This window comes from Schistocerca gregaria, chromosome 11, assembly GCF_023897955.1.
Source record: "Schistocerca gregaria isolate iqSchGreg1 chromosome 11, iqSchGreg1.2, whole genome shotgun sequence".
NCBI classification, from domain to species: Eukaryota; Metazoa; Arthropoda; class Insecta; order Orthoptera; family Acrididae; genus Schistocerca; species Schistocerca gregaria.
In genome coordinates this window covers 111,749,002-111,768,506 of record NC_064930.1, presented here as the reverse complement: position 1 = coordinate 111,768,506, position 19,505 = coordinate 111,749,002, and the positions used below count along the sequence as shown (strand labels likewise).

The window sequence follows — 19,505 nt, the reverse complement described above, 5'->3', positions numbered from 1 at the left end:
ACTTTTACAAATAAATTCATAAAACTTTGTCAGCATCACCAGGAAGGACTCAGGATTCACACTCATTGCAGTGGAAGTTCAAAACATAGCAAAATAAATTTTTTTACGTGTGAAATTTCATCATTTTTCTCTCTTACGAATGGCAGCATTTGTTGCTATAGGTACACTTTTCTTCATAAGTTTGAGAGATTCTTTGATGAATTTTGCACAGCGTGCATACTGTACTTACAGGTGTATGAAACTCTAGAATTTATGTAATTTATGAAAAAACGAATGAGCTGTTATATTTAAACTTCATGATTAGAAGAAACACAAATTTTTGTAGTTATTTACCTCAATTTATTACCACAGTTTTCAATAGATTTGGAAAATTCTAGAGTTTCATGCACCTTTTAAGTATGGTTTGTATACTGTGCAAAATTCATTGAAGGATCTCTCTTACTTATGAAGAAAAGTGTACCTATAGCAACAAATGCTGCCATTAATATGTGAAAAAAATGATGAAATTTCACATGTAAAAAAATTCTTTCATTATTATTTTCGAAGTTCCACTCCTATGAGTGTGAATTTTGAATCCTTCCTGGTGATGCTGACAGAGTTTTAGGAATTTATTTGTAAAAGTATAGACAGTGGAAATTGAAATGTCCTGTGGTGCCTCTCCTGCTCCAAGTCGGCCCGTTTGATGTTCAACCCCCCCTTAAATGACTCCAGGCAAATGCTAGGAGCCAATTTCCTTGCCAGTCGTTTCACATCACTATCAAATACTCGGCCTCTGATGACTTTGTCCTTTACGAGATGTAAAACTTCCTTCATCCTTACATCAGAAAACAAATGTTAAGTATCAGAAAAAATGAAACCAGTGCATGTAAGGGAACTGAAATTGGTTTGTAAGGAAATATTGAACATGCCAACACCACCCATCATGTTATTTCAGCCTGGACATTGCATTTTTGTTTCTGAGAAAAAACATTCACAAGTGTCAAAAAAAACCTGTTACATGCCATAAAAAACAAAAACACACACACACACACACACACACACACACACACACACACACACACACACGAGAGCAATGAAACAAGCGTCTGATGCAGAGTAATTGTGATGGGGTTACCATTGTTGTGCGAACAGCTTAGCATAGTGTGGTTGTGCTGCTCTCCCACTGCACTCGTACAAGGTGTGTATCGGCCATCTCTCCACCTGTAAACCTCTGCATTGTATCACTGTTAACATACAACCAACACTGCCCGAGAAAACAAACCTGAGGTAGAAAAAAGCAGTACTGAATCGGGGGTGTATGTGCCAAGGGACAACCAGGAAATCTGGGGGGAAAAAACCTATGATTCTGTTTATTTGGACAAATCCAGGAAAACCCAGGAATTTATTAGAACTCCACGAACCGTTTGTTGTTTTAGTTTTCAGTTAATTTTTTGTAATTTTGACTGGCAAGAACTGATATTCCAATAAAGAATTTCACTTTAGCCTGCTACTACAGAACAATACTGCAGCAATGAAACGTAAACAGGAGAATAACACTAAAATAAAACTTTAGTCACAAAAAAGTAATGTGCTCTTTAAACAATACAAATCAGAGCTTACACAAGTGTTTGCTAATAACAAAATATGTTAAAGACTCTGCAATACTTCATAACAACAAACTACTTACAATACGGAGCGCGCGAGATTGTGGGCCTTGTTTCGATGTGTGTGACATCACAACTGTTTACATTCCTGACAGATTGCAGGAAAATACTGCAAATAGTGATCTGAGAAGCATTACTGTCAAAGTAAATTTTCTTTTACACAAGATGAATTGTTACATTTCAGAATATCCAGTGAATTTTTTTTTTAAATGACAGGGCATTAAACTCTCACTTGTCGCTTAATGCTGAAGACGAGCCACTTAAAAGAATTTCAGACCCAGAGACCAGCCATTTATGCCATTATGTAAAATTTTACTGCCACATTTGTGTTTGCAGTACCTTAAATGGTAAAAAACACTGAAAATGTTGAGTTTAAAGATTATTTTCTAATATTTATATTAGTTCTTTCATAGATTACATATTATGCAATAATGATGGCAAAAAGTATAATTATCCTTTTAAAAAAAGGCGAAGTTAGTTCTTGAGCAATTCGACACATAATCGCCTTTTCTATGGAAAAGTCAGTGTTTGATGGAACATGTATACAGCCAGGTAACCCACCAAATGCTCATTGCACAGAAATGAAATTTACAATCCTGCTTGTCAGAAATATTCAGCTGCTGCAATTTAAGCTGTGTTTAGGGTCCTACCTAATCACATCCTTGGGGGAAAATACAGCAAAACATTTCAGACGACCAATATTATATGCGAAAGGTTAGCTTTTGTTGTAGCTACACTGTGTTTATATTAATTTAAAGCATTAACTTTTTCCATTTGTGTATTCATGCCATTCAACAGTGATGTTGTTATTGGACAACTGCATCAAGTGTCCTATGCTCTGAATATCTGCTATGATTGGCTGGCAAGATCACATGGCATGAGCTGTGGCTGGCTAATAAATGTGTTGCAATCTCGATTTCAGTGATGCAAAAGCTAACGTGCCTTATTTTTTTAAATTGGTGTTTATAATTTTATAATACAAAAATACGGCACATACATGTTACCGTGCACCAAAGATCTTTACAAAATGCGTTGTTTTTTGCTGGGTTTCATTTCCTAAAGTTCTGGGAAGTTCTGTGCCAATGTATAAAACCTTCCCAATTCAAAGGATTTAGGAGTTTTACTATTCTGAGGGATCCTGGGTTCGATTCCTACTGGGGTCAGGAATTTACACCTGCCTCGAGATGACTGGTGTTTGTGTTGTCCTGATCATTTTCATCATCATACCTGAAAGTGGTGATATTAGACTGAGCAAAGGTTGGGAATTTGTATGGGCACTGATAACCGCACAGTTGAGTGCCCCACAAACCAATCATCATCATCATCATCTTCTGAGGGAAAGTATATTGTCATATAACATAATAAAAATGTGTGTTCACCAGGGGTATAGTGTGTTTTCACTTGAGAAAAAGTGTACTTTTACCCAGGAAGTATAAGAAAAATCTAGGAAATTATTCACATTTACCCCCTATAAAAGCAAGCTTGAAACTTCCTGGCAGATTAAAACTGTGTTCCGGACCGAGACTCATATCAGCGCACACACTGCTGTAGAGTGAAAATTTTATTCTAGAAACATTCCCCATGCTGTGGCTAAGCCATGTCTCTGCAATATCCTTTCTTTCAGGAATGCTAGTTCTGCAAGGTTCGCAGGAGAGCTTCTGTAAAGTTTGGAAGGTAGGAGACGAGGTCCTGTCGGAATTAAAGCTGTGAGGACGGGGCGTGAGTCGTGCACGGGTAGCTCAGTTGGTGGAGCACTTGCCCGCAAAAGCAAAGGTCCCGAGTTCGAGTCTCGGTCCGGCACGCAGTTTTTATCTGCCAGGAAGTTTCATATCAGCGCACACTCCGCTGTAGAGTGAAAATTTCATTCTGAAAGCAAGCTTGTTTGGAAAGAGCAAAATGGGAATTACTGTTGCCAATAGCAAACTAAGAGACTGAACGGAAGAAATCTGCTTCCATAACACATACTGACAAATTCACATTTTCGTGCAGATGTTTTCCGTGCCCTACAGACATAGAGATAAGCTGTGGTAGGGAGGGCAGTTGCAAATAGAATAAAGGTCAGTTCGGCACGCGTGGCGGTTGCAGGTGACGGAGCTGGCGCCGCTGCGCTCGCTGCTGGAGTGCCTGAAGGAGCCATCGCTGCGGCCCAGCTTCCCCGTTCTGACGCTCTGCGACTTCGCTGTGCAGATCTGCGACGGCATGCAGTACCTCGAGGCCAAGCGGCTCATCCACAGGTGAGGTGCCGAGAGGGCTCCGTAGTACGCTCTGACTGTCACCTACGACTAGGAAATCTTGACGGTGTCAGTTCTTCTCTATACGTTCACCCTCGGATTCAGTGCGTATTAGGTTGGAGCACAACTTTGTAATGTTTTTCTGTACATTTAATAAACAGAACAGAGGCTTTAGTCACCAATAATATATTCTCCTTCACTATTTACAACAGTCTCCTGATGACGGGGTAAGTTTTTCATTCAACTGTAGAAATCGCGTGGTTTTGCGACAGTGCACTTGGCGAGTTCGAAGTGCATTTTCGTCTAGAAAAGAAGTTCCTTGAAGGTTTTTGATACAGAGCGGAGAACGTTAAAATATGAGGGTGTGAGATTAGGTGAATAAGATGATTGCAGAATGACTTCCCAGCATGACTCTGTGACCTCCCCTTCTCTCTTTGCTCCGTTTCTTTTGCTGATCTTTCCTCTTCTTTCTTCCTTCTTCGTACCACGGTTATATCTCAGGGTTTTCAATGCAGAAATGTAGTGAGAAGGGGACACACATGTGTGGTGGTTCACGATATCGTAGTGCTCTGAGGGAGCGTCACTCGTGCCTCTGGTTTGAGAAGACTGATGACCGAAGTGCGAACATTTCTCAAAAGAAAGAAAAACAGGAATGTGCTCTCTTTTCTTTTAAAACTATAAGTAGTAGCATAGCTAGTGCTATCTATCTTTCTACTAAACTGAATGAACACGACACCATTGATGAAGTTTTATCCTTAAAAGAAGTTTATTAATACCAATTAGCTGAAAAAAAACTCATCCAATCCAGAAGTCACTCACAGTTAGAGTAATTAGTTTCTGATGTGTGTGTAGTGGTCATTAATACTTAAAAGATCGTTCGAATAATTCTATCACTGTCACATACTGTGTCATATTTATGGTAAGTAACAGCTATCTTTTCCTTACAATCTCTGAATATGTTTTGTAATTGATATTTTATTTCCATTATATTGTTATTGTCATATAAGTTATATTTCATCTCTGTACAATTTAACATTTTCCATATCATTGTGATTCACTCACTACCTGGATCTAGAGAGTACTAAATAAATGAATAAGTAAGTAAATCTCACTGACTCAGCATGGATTGTTGCAGCATTGTTCCACTAAGAATGCAGAAAATGCATCATGGCATAGTATTCTACATTACCAGTGGGCTGCAGCATCGTGTTGTGGGTTCTGTTGTAAAAGTGATGGTTCAGGCCCAGTTTCTGCTTCTACCTTCCACAACTGTAGTTCGAAACGCTTTCCATCTAAAATGGACACGTTAAAGTGACCACATAGTAGTAGTAGTAGTAGTAGTAGTAGTAGTAGGTGTTCGTAACTGGCAATAATTGTTGATTGCAATGCAAATTTAAAACCTCCTAGTTAAAAAAAGCTCCCCTTACATTTTGTATTCTGAACTAATACTGTATACTGAACCAATGGGCTTTTACTTTTGCAGGGACCTTGCAGCACGTAACATCCTAGTGTTCTCGAAGAACAAGGTGAAGATTTCAGACTTTGGCCTCTCGAGGGCGCTGGGTGTGGGAAAGGATTACTACCAAACCAACTTCAATGTCAACCTCAAGCTGCCCATTGCATGGTAAGAGACTACTCATTTTATCTGGATTTGATGCCCTTTTTTTGCACCCTATTGAGCAATGTTTTGATTAAAGTACATGATGCCTATACAGATTTTATAACAGAATACCCATTTCCTGATTGAATGGATGTACATTTCATGTCATCTTACGCTTTATATTTTTTATTTACGTATTGTACACCCTTTGAGTAATGTTCTTATTACAACCTATAACGTTTATACGGATGTTAGGTTTCTCTAGAACTGTAAACAGAAATGAAATATGTAGAATTAGGAGGATTAAATGAATAATTGGTGTGCTGGGTGCTGTTTATAGGCTCTGGTTCTTTAAAAAAATCGGTATTTTCTCCTTTCAAAGGACACACAGTTGTGAGTTCATCTCCTTTTAGAATTTATTCTTGACAGTTCACAAAGAGCTTAAAAAAGTCCATTAAAAACTGACTTCAGAGCAAATTCAGTTCTGAAGTTCTTTGCACGAAGTATTAAATATTGTTCGCCACTCACTCTGAAAGTAAATATTCTGGCAAAAATTGATTATTAATGAACAAGGTAACTGGAATAATTCTGCACGGTGTGCTGTGTTTAATGAATGCCACAAAACACTTTCAGAAATGTTTGGAACAGCAAAACATGCATGAAAAAAATAAAAAAATGGAAAATCCAGGATTGAATGTAACAATGTTATGAAAAGGAAAGTTGCTACTTACCATATAGCTGAGTGAGATGCCGACAAGGGAACCTCCCCATCGCACCCCCCTCAGATTTAGTTATAAGTTGGCACAGTGGATAGGCCTTGAAAAACTGAACACAGATCGATTGAGAAAACAGGAAGAAGTTGTGTGGAACTATTAAAAAATAAGGAAAATATACAAACTGAGAAGTTGATGCGCAACATAATTAACATTAAGGACCCCGTGTGCTCAGGAGCGTCATGGTCCTGTGGTTAGCGTGAGCAGCTGTGGAACGAGAGGTCCTTGGTTCAAGTCGTCCCTCGAGTGAAAATTTTAATTTTTTATTTTCAGTTTATTTGACAAGCTCTTATGTTTTCATCACTTTCTTGGGAGTGATTACCACATCCATAAGAAAATCTAAATCGGGCAAGGTAGAAGATTCTTTTTACCCATTTGCCAAGTGTACAAGTTAGGTGGGTCGACAGCATATTCCTGTCATGTGGCACACATGCCGTCACCAGTGTCGTATAGAATATATCAGACGTGTTTTCCTGTGGAGGAATCGGTTGACCTATGACCCTGCGATCAAACGTTTTCGGTTCCCATTGGAGAGGCACGTTCTTTCGTCTACTAATCGCACGGTTTTGCGGTGCGGTCGCAAAACACAGACACTAAGCTTATTACAGTGAACAGATACATCAATGATCGAACGGACAGATCATAACTTTGAGAAAATAAAGAAAGTAAATTTTTCACTCGAGGAAAGACTTGGACCAATGACCTCACATTCCGCAGTTGACCACGCTAACCACGGGACCATGGCGTGGTGACTGGGTGGGGGAAAGGACGAGTCTAGGGTGGGGAGCGGGAGGGGTAGTACGGTGGGGAGAGCTAACAGTGAAGTGCTGCAGGTTTGGCGGCGGGCATGGGAGAGGTGGGGGAAGAGGGGGGTGGAGTAGCGGGAAAGGAGACACATAAAGAGAAAGAAATAAATAAAAATAAAAAAACAATACTGGGTATGGTAGTGGAATGACAGGTGTGTAGTGCTGGAATGGGAGAAGGGAAGGGGCCGGATGGGTGAGGACAGCGACTAACGAAAGCACTTTCACAATCCAGGTCCAGCAGAGAAGTACACTCTTTTGTAACATGGCTTGCAACTGGTGGGCCAGTGTGGCCTGCCCTAGCAGGAATTTTTGGTAGCAGGCTATTTTCTCTAGGAAGGCTCGAAGCTCCTTGGTGGACGAGTGGCGAGGCGTAGTTGTAACAGTGCAGATGTGGACTGGCAGGAAGTGAACCCCCTCCCACGAGACCTCAAACCCCAAATAAACAATAGAAGGTTGAAAAAACTGTAATTTCACAAGGTTACACTGTTAGCCTGTGGTCTGTAAGACAGAAAACAGAGTGCGCAGATTTTTCAGATGATCAGATGTGGGAAAGTTTGTTATAGCAACATGATCCAGATAATTAATGCAACCCGGGACAGGCATAATCATTTTCTCTAAAAGTCTTTGTAAAATTGCAGAGGTACTAGCCACAGCAAAAGGAAGGTGCAATTATTGATGAAGACCAAAAGGAGTGCTCAAATATTGAGACTCTTTGTCCACAGGAACATACAGATGCACTTCATACAAATCAATTTTAGAGGAGTACTGGCCACATGATATTTTCACCAATAGTTCCTCCTGGCGCGGGAGTGGATACGTATCCAACGTCGACCTCATTTTAACAGTAGAACTGAAGTCTCCACAGGGGCAATGTTTTTCCCAATTGTGGAGATGACCATTCAGTAGCCATAACAGGTTGCAGACAGAAATGAGGCTGAGCTGTGCATTTGAAAGAAATATGAGTAGAAAAATTCGTAGCACACACTACACATTCCAAAAACAAGTCTGAAAACTCCTCGCACATTGCTTCCAATTGAGAATACAATAACCGATTGGATACAGGGTGAACTGTGTCGGTAATAGAAAATCCGAAGGCCTGAAATGCGTCCGTCCCGAATGAGTTCTCAATGATGGTGTCGGCACGCACCAGAAATGTTGTGGGACGAACCACTGACTGGTAAGAGGCAGATGCTGTTACATTGTCCCACCAGTGCAATGTTCTGTTGGTTACAACTGACTAGATTACCCATGACTGGTATTGACTGCGGCTGGACTAAACTCGCACAGGTTTGCTGTAGCACTTGGAGGAAACACGTAACTTGATAAACAACTTAGGAGAAGTGACAATCATTGGAGTTGATCAACTTACTTCCACATCCATATCCTGAGACATTTTTGACGAGACACAGGGAGACGATGTGGCCTGTCCAGAACACAGCGAGTAAGTCTGCTTAATCCTCTGGGTCATCTGATCCAAACTCAAGCTGTCCTGAGATTAGTAAAATCTGCTACAAGTTACATCTATTTTTCCATATGGAAGTTGTGCTAACTTTATAAGATGAATTGCAGATAGCAGTGTCAGTACAGTTAGCTGTGTGACGACATTTCTTGAACATAGAACACGGCCTCACTCATCGCACGGCAGTTTTTAGCGTTATGACCTCGGTTAAAACATATAAACCAACAATTATCTTGCTTTTAATTCATCCATACATTGACTGTCAGTTAAGCTGTTGGCACACAGACGGTGCTGTCAAACGTCGGCATTGAGCATGCCATGTTCGATGTGCTGCTGAACACTCAGAAACAATGCGACTTGTGTATATGGTATGTGCTCCCAACAACATAATCACAATAGCAGCATGCTCCAGTGGTTGTTTTTGTCTGTATCTGGCTCACACTGTTTACGAAATGGATGGGTATAAAATACCCACGTTAGCTCTATTAAGACAAACATTTTCTCCATTTTCCGTATACTAGTCACATTGTTCTGTCTGTGATATGTATAAGGTGTACAGGCTCTAGTGCATCCAAATAATCGAGGTGCACCTGCATAAAGCGATCGATGTCTCCCTAGCAAGTCAATAAAATTTTCTTTGTGCCCTTGTAGGTGCTAATTGTTACAGGCATTTTATCTACTAACAGCTTGGGTTCGCCTGACAGATGTCCTCGTAGGAAAACATGTTTATTTATTGTAGAAAGCAAGAGTCTCTATCAATAGTCTATTCAGATTGTTCCCTAGAGCAGGACCACATTTTGACATCTTGTAAAAGTGGCTGAAACGTAATTGTTGGTAGCTTGACAGCATGGAATACACTGGGGAGAGTGGGCACTGTAAAATTCATCTGCAATGTTAAGGCTGTAAGCTTGTAATAAACCACTTTCTTAGCCTTGTGTATAGTGAATTTAATTGTATGTATTTATTCCTCACATCTCAGCATGTCTGCATCGTATTTATCATCAGAGAGAAAATTGCAAATAGCATCATTTAATAAAATGAGCTTCTCTAAAGTGGTTCAAAGGTGTTCACTATAGTGCTCAAAATTATCAAACACACTTTTGGTAGTAAGTCCACCTACAGCCATATAAAAACGCATTGGATTAGTCCTCTCCCTAGATTTCTTTCTTTTGAAGTTCACTAGTTGTTTTCCTAATTTGTCCAGAATTATGTCTTACTAAAGAAAGCTATTTCAAAATTCTGTACATGTGCACTTGTGAATAGCTTAAACACCTGATAAAGGACACATGTGCAAATGTAAAATGAAATAAATTTTTGTTACCAAATTAGCTACTTGAGGCAAAACTTTCAGACTTGCAATACGAAACAAAGTTCGTGAATAATGCCACAAATGCTGATTTGAAGCGAGCAGTTTATGTGATCATTTTATACTGGAATGGAATTATCTTGTAATGCAGTTCGATGTCATCTCTCATTTTCTGCAGCATGAAGTAAGCTGTTAATTGTTCAAATCACACACAAAATCATAATTAATGTAGGTTGATTCTTACATAAAGAAAACAGCAACCAGCCACTATTAATACTGCTATTTATTTAAGTAAATAGCGCCGTAACCGGTTTTGAACTGAAAAGTTCACCTTCAGACGGCTGTTCACAATATTTATAAGACGCACTTTACATAATTATCAGTTTTTGATATTTACGCTTCCACTGCAGCGAAATATTCTTGGTGTGTTGGTGCCATCGAAAATTCCGCGAAAATTTTTTGCGAAGTTGCAGGATTGCATTTTTCAAATATTGTATAGTATATGCGGCACTTATTTGATTTGCAGTTGACCATATTGTGCAAATACTTTTTGGTGTTTGTGTGTGTGTGTGTGTGTGTGTTACTTTGCACAATATGGTCATTTGCAAATCAAATAAGTGCCGCATATACTATACAATATTTGAAAAATGCAATCCTGCAACTTCGCAAAAAATTTTCGCGGAATTTTCGATGGCACCAACACACCAAGAATATTTCGCTGCAGTGGAAGCGTAAATATCGAAAACTGATAATTATGTAAAGTGCGTCTTATAAATATTGTGAACAGCCGTCTGAAGATGAACTTTTCAGTTCGAAACCGGTTACGGCGCTATTTACTTAAATAAATAGCAGTATTAATAGTGGCTGCTTGCTGTTTTTTTTCTTTGTAAGAATCAACCTTCATTAATTGTATACAGCCACGGTCTCACCATGTCAGTTTTAGATAAAATCATAATTCCTACCGAGTTTTGGCACCAGAATATTAGAGATACATAACACTGTGCTTCCAATATGACGCTGATTTATTTTTGAATGTTGGGCTCCATAAGGTTCCCCTTCTGCGCAGCCGGCCGGGGTTGCCGAGCGGTTCTAGGCGCTACAGTCTGGAACTGTGCGACCGCTACGGTCAGAGGTTTGAATCCTGCCTCAGGCATGGATGTGTGTGATGTTCTTAGGTTTGTTAGGTTTAAGTAGTTCTAAGGTCTAGGGGACTGGTGACCTTAGAAGTTAAGTCTCATAGTACTCAGAGCCTTTTTGTGCAGCGACCATGGAATATAAAAAATTATAAAGAATGTAGCAACCAGTCATGGAAATGTAACTTATTTACCTTGTTGCAAATCGATTTCTACTGATATTAGTCATCATTGGTTAGAAAAATGCACAGATGATGACTGATATCAGTCGAAATCGTTTTGTAACAAGATAAATCAATTATATTTCCACTGCTGGCTGCTACAATCTTTATAATTTTTTATTACTTATTTATTTCACAGGGTGTAATTGATTGTTTACGAATTTAATTCAAAATAATTTTGGTCGTACGCTGTTATGGAGAAATTGATGTTATTGGAATAAGTTAAACAATAGGTAAGAAACTCGCATCTCGTATCCTCCTGACTGCGGAACCTGTACAGAGAAGAATGAAAGAGGGAAAAGAAAATTGGAAAATATGTTAAGGGATTGGTCCTTAGGTACTGGAATGTTTGAGACTCGTTCAACACGCATTTTCCTCGTGGCTTCCAGGTGCGCCCCAGAATGCATCAGCTACCTGCGCTTCACGTCCGCTTCGGACGTGTGGGCGTACGGCGTGACTCTGTGGGAAATCTTCAGTTATGGCTTCCAGCCGTGGGCCGCGCTCACCGGCCATCAGATCCTCGAGGCCATTGACGAGCCAAATTTCCAGGTAAGACCGTCGCAGCTATGTTCAGAGATAACACTGTCTCTGTGTGTGATTATTTGAGCTTTGATACATTTTTAATGCAGAAGAAAGAAAAGGAAAGATTACCTAGGGTGGTTGATGACTAGTGGGATGTGCTGGTCAGTGGTGACTGTTAGGGTGCAAGTGTGTCAGCAACGTAAAGGAAAAGGAAAGCATAAGCGTGTAAAGGTGGTGATGCCGACAGACTAGGTGTGGGGGCATTTCTGTGCATGGCGTCATTATGTGTGGTGCCCTGGGGACCCTGTGACATTGGCTGTAGTGCGTCTCTAGCAAATAAGAACCTTCAACATTGCAGCACGTCAGCAATTGTTGGTTAATATATTAAAAAACTAAAAACCCACCTCAATTGCGAAAAAAGCACCTAGTGTTACGTGTTAACCCAGGTTTTGAAGTAAATAACTACACCTTCTTCAAAACAACAATAAAACCCACAAGTGCCTAAGAAGACCTTTGTCAATGATTAAAAGAGCACCGTAACTATACATTTATAAACGAAAAAGAAAAAGAAAACACAAACAGTACATATGTACAAAGTCAAAACCACTACTTAAGGTAATAGTGTACGCTCCACTTCACACCGGTGTATGTTCGATGGGCCATGACCCGCCATAAACTGCAGCTACGAACGGTTGCTCACTTACAAGCCGGACCCACTATCTGTGCACATGTGCAAGACAAGCAAAGTTACTTAAATGTGCATGCGAATATGAATACAAGAAAGTTTATACATGGGTCAGGGCTAAATAGCGCATACATTCCCAACTGTGGATCAACGTATATCAAAAAATGAAATGGATAGAACAAGAGACGAGCTAAATAGGAGATGAAACATAAAAATAAAAATAACCGCACACACTTGCTTATGCTAGTAAAGAAACTTATATATGAAGCTACGTACGACAACAGGAGGAACTCTTAAAAACTATACCTAAAGCCAGTAGTTAGCTGGCGGGGAGGTGGGGGGGGGGGGGGGTTTCAGGGGACGTAATCTAAAGACGTTGTGGTAATAAAGAGATAGGGATAAAACGTGAGGTGTTCAACGGGCTAAAATCACCTTCATCGTAAAAGGAAAATGACGATAAAAAGAAAGAAGATGAACTGCTTCCTAGCATAAGCAACTGTGCGCGGCTATTTTTAGGTTTCATCTCCTATTTAGCTTGTCACTTATTCTATCAATTCCATTTTTTGATATACCTTGATCCACGGTTGGGAATATGTGGGCTGTTTAACCTCCACCCATGTATGAACTAACTCTTATTTGTATGCGCATGCACATTCAGGTAACTTCATTTGTCTTGCGCATGAGCATAGGTAGCGGGTCGGGCTTGTAAATGAGCAATCGTTTGTAGCAGCACTTAATGGCGGGTCATGGCCCATCGAACATAGGCCGGTGTGAGGTGCAGTGTACGCCATTAAGTTAAGTAGTGGTTTTGACTTCGTACATATGTACTGTTTGTGTTTTCCTTTTCTACATTTATAAATGTATAGCTATGGTGCTCTTTTAATCACTGACAAAGGTCTTCTTAGACACTTTTGGATTATATTTTTGTCCTGAAGAAGGTGTAGTTGTCTACGCCGAAACCTGGGTTAACACGTAACACTAGGTGCTTTTTTTCGCAATCGAGCCAGGTTTTTAGTTTTTTAATATATATAGCGGTCTCTAAAAGGGCGATGTACTTGACGACAACATTATGAAAATGGAAGAGGATGTAGATGAAGATGAAATGGGAGATATGATACTGCGTGAAGAGTTTGGCAGAGCACTAAAAGACCTGAGTCGAAACAATGCCCCGGGAGTAGACAACATTCCATTGGAACTACTGATAGCCTTGGGAGAGCCAGTCCTGACAAAACTCTACCATCTGGTGAGTAAGATGTATGAAACAGGCGAAATACCCTCAGACTCAAGAAGAATATAATAATTCCAATACCAAACAAAGCAGGTGTTGAGAGATGTGAAAATTACTGAACTATCAGTTTAATAAGTCACGGCTGCAAAATACTAATGCGAATTCTTTACAGAAGAATGGAAAAACTGGTAGAAGCAGACCTCGGCGAAGATCAGTTTGGATTCCGTAGAAATGTTGGAACACGTGAGGCAATACTGACCCTACGACTTATCTTAGAAGCTAGATTAAGGAAAGGCAAACCTACTTTTCTAGCATTTGTAGACTTAGAGAAAGCTTTTGACAATGTTGATTGGAATACTCTGTTTCAAATTCTAAAGGTGGCAGGGGTCAAATACAGGGAGCGAAAGGCAATTTACAATTTGTACAGAAACCAGATGGCAGTTAGAAGAGTCGAGAGACGTGAAAGGGAAGCAGTGGTTGGGAAGGGAATGAGACAGGGTTGTAGTCTCTCCCCGATGCTATTCAATCTGTGTATTGAGCAAGCAGTAATCGAAACAAAAGAAAAATTTGGAGTAGGTATTAAAATCCAGGGAGAAGAAATAAAAACTTTGAGGTTTGTCGATGACATTGTAATTCTGTAAGAGACAGCAAAGGACTTGGAAGAGCAGTTGAACGGAATGGATAGTGTCTTGAAAGGAGGGTATAAGATGAACATCAACAAAAGCAAAATGAGGATAATGGAATGTAGTCGAATTAAGTCGGGTGATGCTGAGGGAATTAGATTAGGAAATGAGACACTTGAAGTAGTAAACGGGTTTTGCTATTTGGGGAGCAAAATAACTGATGACGGTCGAAGTAGAGAGGATATAAAATGTAGTCTGGCAAGGAAAGCATTTCTGAAGAAGAGAAATTTGTTAACATCGAGTATAGATCTAAGTGTCGGGAAGTCATTTCTGAAAGTCTTTGTATGGAGTGTAGCCATGTATGGAAGTGAAACATGGATGATACATAGTTTGGACAAGAAGAGAATAGAAGCTTTTGAAATGTGGTGCTACAGAAGAATGCTGAAGATTAGATGGGTAGATCACATAACGAATGAGGAGGTATTGAATAGAATTGGGGAGAAGAGGAGTATTGTGGCACAACTTGACAAGAAGAAGGGATCGGTTGGTAGGACATGTTCTGAGGCATCAAGGGATCACCAATTTAGTATTGGAGGGCAGCGTGGAGGGTAAAAGTCATAGAGGGAGACCGAGAGATGAATACACTAAGCAGATTCAGAAGGATGTAGGTTGCAGCAGGTACTGGGAGATGAAGAAGTTTGCACAGGATAGAGTAGCATGGAGAGCTGCATCAAACCAGTACCAGGTCTGAAGAACACAACAACAACAATATATGTAGCAGGTAACACAGGAACCTACTGTCCCATTGAGCACATTCATTTCTCACCTCAGTATACTTAAGATTACTTGTACCTCCAGCACAACAAGGCACCACCCTGTCACTTAAAAACAAGTGAACAGGTGCAAGTAGGACTCTCACACTGAGGATTCTGTACAAATTTAATTATGTAAATATATAGTTCGCCCATTTCGACACTTGAGGAACTCTTATCACTTTTGCTGTTATCGACTTCGATACTAGCAAGATATTGGTCCCAGCGATTCCGATATTTTCGGAAATACGGGTTGGTCCATTGATCACGACCGATCCATATATCTCATGAAAAAGGCATCAAACGAAAAAAAAACTACAAAGAACGAAACTTTGTCTAGCTTGAAGGGGGAAATCAGATGGCGCTATGGTTGGCCCGCTAGAAGGCACTGCCAAGCATCAAACGGATATTCGAGTAGTATGTAAAGAAATATGAATGTTTTACTTCAACCAATTTTTTTCGCTTTGTGATAGATGGCCCTGCAATAGTCACAAACATATGGTTCACAATTTTAGACGAACAGTTGGTAACTGGTAGCTTTTTAAAATTAAAATACAGAATGTAGGGATGTTTGAACATTTTAATTCGGTTGTTCCAATGCGACACATGTGCCTTTGTGAACATATCATTTCTGAGAATGCATGCTGTTACAGCATGATTAGCTGTAAATACCACATTAATGCAATAAATGCTCAAAATGATGTTTGTCAACCTCAATGCATTTAGCAATATGTGTAACGACATTCCTCTCAACGGCACATAGTTCGCTTCCCGTAAAGTTCGCACATGCATTGACAATGCGCTGCCGCATGTTGTCAGGAGTTGTCGGTGGATCACGATAGCAAACATCCTTCAACTTTCCCCACAGAAAGAAATCCGGGGATGACAGATCCGGTAAACGTGCGGGACACGGTATGGTGCTTCGATGACCAATCCACCTGTCATTAAATATGCTATTCAATATTGCTGCACCTGCAAGCTATGTGCCGGACATCCACCATGTTGGAAGTACATCGCCATTCTGTCATGCAGTGAAAGATCTTGTAGTAACATCGGTAGAACATTACTTAGGAAATCAGCATACATTGCACCATTTAGATTGCCATCGATAAAATGGGGGCCAATTATCCTTCCTCCCATAATGCCGCTCCATACATTAACCCGCCAAGGCTGCTGATTTTCCACTTGTCGCAGCCATCGTGGATTTTCTGTTGCCCAATAGAGCATATTACGCCGGTATACGGTACCGCTGTTGGTCTCGTAATTTCTCTTGTGCCCAGCGGCAGAACTGTACATGACGTTAAAAGTCATCGCCATGCAATTCCTGGTTTATAGAAATATGGTACAGATGCAATCGATGTCGATGTAGCATTCTACGTTTTTCAGATTCCCGATACTTGCGCAATTTTTCTGCTACTGATGTGTGTATTAGCCGCGACAGCAGCTAAAATACCTACTTGGGCATCATCATTTGTTGCAGGTCGTGGTTGATGTTTCACATGTGACGGAACACTTCCTGTTTCCTTAAATAACGTAACTATCTGGCAAATGGTCGACTCACTTGGATGATGTCGTCCAGGATACCGATCAGCATACATAGCACACGCCCGTTGGGTACTTTGATCACAATAGCCATACATCAACACGATATCGACCTTTTCCACAATTGATAAACGTTCCATTTTAACACGTATCACGAAACAGGTACCGTCTGCACTGGCGGAATGTTACGTGATACCACGTACTTATACGTTTGTGACTATTACAGCGCCACCTATCACAAAGCGAAAAAAGTGGTCCAACTAAAGCATTCATATTTGTTTAGGTACTACACGAATATGTAATAAGAAATGGGGGTTCCTATTTTAAAAAAAACGTTGTTAATATCCGTTTGACATATGGCAGCGTCACCTAGCGGGCCAACCACAGTGCCATCTGGTTTCCCCCTTCAAGCTAGACGAGTTTCGTTCTTTGTAGTTTTTTTGTTTGATGTTTGTTTTATGAGATATTTGGGTCGGTCACTATCAATGGACCACCCTGTATATTAATTTCAATAATATAAATGTGACAAAGGCATGCAGGAGGCAGGTGACCATTATTATAACAATCACAAGTTCTGCATTCAGGCTGACTGCGTGGCAATGGAAAAAGTGAACATCCGGCAAGGAATATATTCATCATCAGAAATCCAGGAGTGGTGACTGACTTTTACCATTGCAACCCAGTCAGCATGAAAACAGAACTACTGAAGTTTCAATTTAAAGTTCGATGTCGGATAACAGATGAGTGAAGAAATATTTTTTTGTGTGATATAATTACAAATTAATTATTTTTGGATCTTTTTTTCATGTACCTATACTGTGAAACTTACTTAGTGCCAAATTTCATCATTGTATGTCGATGGCAAGTACCCTATAGGTTTTGATGAGTGAGTATGCAAGTTTGGTTTTGATGAGTGAGTATGCAAGTATCAAAATGTGTAACATGAATGGACGTATCTTTTGATTGCATTCTCTTAAAAGCTTCAATTTTTTTGCGCTGCAAGAGTCTGTAGGCTTTAGATGCAAGAAAAATTTCAAATTGCTATCTCTTCCCATTCCTAAGGAAAATGTGATAGACAGATGGACAGACATAGTTGGACAAGGAATGACACAAAAAATCCTTGTGGTTATGAATTTACAGTTGTCAGATTTTTTCCTTTGGTTGTACTGTTAAATCTTTTTTTTTTTTCCAAATGTCAAGATTCTAGAGCAGTGGGGAGTACTCTATAGGTTTTGATGAGTGTGCTTGTGAGTATTAAAGAATGTGACATAAATGGCTGTATCTTTTGATTCCACTGACTTAGAAGCTTCAAATTTTTACACCGCCAGGGGACCGTTGATCTCGGTATGTGACATGTATTCCAACTTGATACGTATACCCGTTGCTGAGAGAAAAGAGTTTTTTAACAGTTGAACAGACAGACAAATGGACAACAAAGCAATCCTATAGGGTTTTTACTGATTGAGGCACAAAACCCTAAAAATGTGTCAGAATGGTCTGAGGATTACTCCAGACATTTTGGTGTTTCTGTGATCTCGACACGTCACGCGATGTCAACCCTACTGAGTGCATTAAGAACATCATTGAGTGAGCTGTGATAACCTTTGTACGCAACTGCAACCAATCTTCGTGAGTTGAGTGTGGTAGCTGAAGGGTCACCGACCATAATTGTTGTCAAAAGCATTTGGTGTCTCCTGGAGAATCTAATGACAGCTCACGGTCGCCATCAGGGTGAATGTGGTCACTACGTACTACTTTTAGGCTTCTGCAAGTCAAATCCCTGAGAGTATGTGTGCTATATGCTTGTATCCATCAAATTTCAAGCATACAGCCATGCAAATAAAATTTCCGCCACTGATATTTCGGCCAGCCATTATCAGGGTGAGTCATAAGACTGACGACAAGATGCCAAGCGTAGCATTATATGCTCCACCGCAGCGGTACTGCACGTGCGGATCAGATGCTGGTCGGCAGCAAGGAAATACGCTTACACGTGCACTGCCTTTGGCGAAGGAATACAGACATTTGATTCGCTTATCGAAGTATGATCGGTGGCGGTGACACTGTGACAACTTCTCTGCAGTGTAAATACCCCGAGAGCCGAATCCATGCTTTGTCCAAATTAAAACCATTATCTCTATTTCTTAAATTATTAGCTAATCTAACCTCTATAGCTTCCTTGAAGACAGATTCCCAAAAGGAAGAGATGGATGTTAAAATCTTCCCATCACTGTAATTCATGGAATGCTCTGTATCAATACAATGTTCGGCAACAGCTCACTTGCCTGGCTGTAATAAGCGTGTGTATCTTCGATGCTCCACACGTCTCTCACGAACGGTCCGTGTAGTTCGACCTATGTACGACTTCTCACAATTTCCACAAGGAATCCTATACACACCCGCTTTACAAAGCTGTAAATCGGCCTTCACAGAGCCGAGTAAAGCTGCAATCTTTGTGGGGGGCCGGAAGATCACCTTAATACAGTATTTCTCAAGAATACGGCCTATCTTCGAGGAAAGAGCACCCACACAGGGCAAAAATGCACTAGGTCCGAAGGAATCACTATCTTCTTCCCCATCACACACCTGCATTCTAGGTTTTGCATCAAATACTCTACGAATTTGCTGTGGAGAAAATTCATTCGATGTAAAAATGCTCTTGAAGTTTGTGAGCTCCTCTTGCAAATTGTCTTTATCGGATATACAGTGCACCCTATGCACTAAGGTCTTAAGGACACTTACGGTATATGTAGGGTGATGGCAGCTACTGGCATGGAGATAGAGATTTGTGTGTGTTGGTTTGCGATATACAGCATGTCCTAATGTGCCATCAACTTTACAGTGAACGACAATATCCAAAAACGGGAGGCAGCTGTCTTTTTCTATTACCATAGCAAATTTGATGCTAGCATGGATGGAAT

The 19,505-nt window shown here is 40.3% G+C and overlaps 1 protein-coding gene across 10 annotated transcripts in view; it reads left to right on the top strand.

Moving 5' to 3' along the window:
* LOC126295315 (activated Cdc42 kinase-like) overlaps positions 1-19,505 on the top strand; it is a 335,217-nt gene that overhangs the window by 99,491 nt on the left and 216,221 nt on the right. For all 10 annotated transcript variants that reach the window (XM_049987766.1, XM_049987765.1, XM_049987761.1 and 7 more), the window contains exons 5-7: positions 3,729-3,877; positions 5,358-5,498; positions 11,562-11,721. In XM_049987766.1, coding sequence (XP_049843723.1) covers positions 3,729-3,877; positions 5,358-5,498; positions 11,562-11,721 — 450 coding nt within the window. The remainder of the gene's footprint in view (positions 1-3,728; positions 3,878-5,357; positions 5,499-11,561; positions 11,722-19,505) is intronic.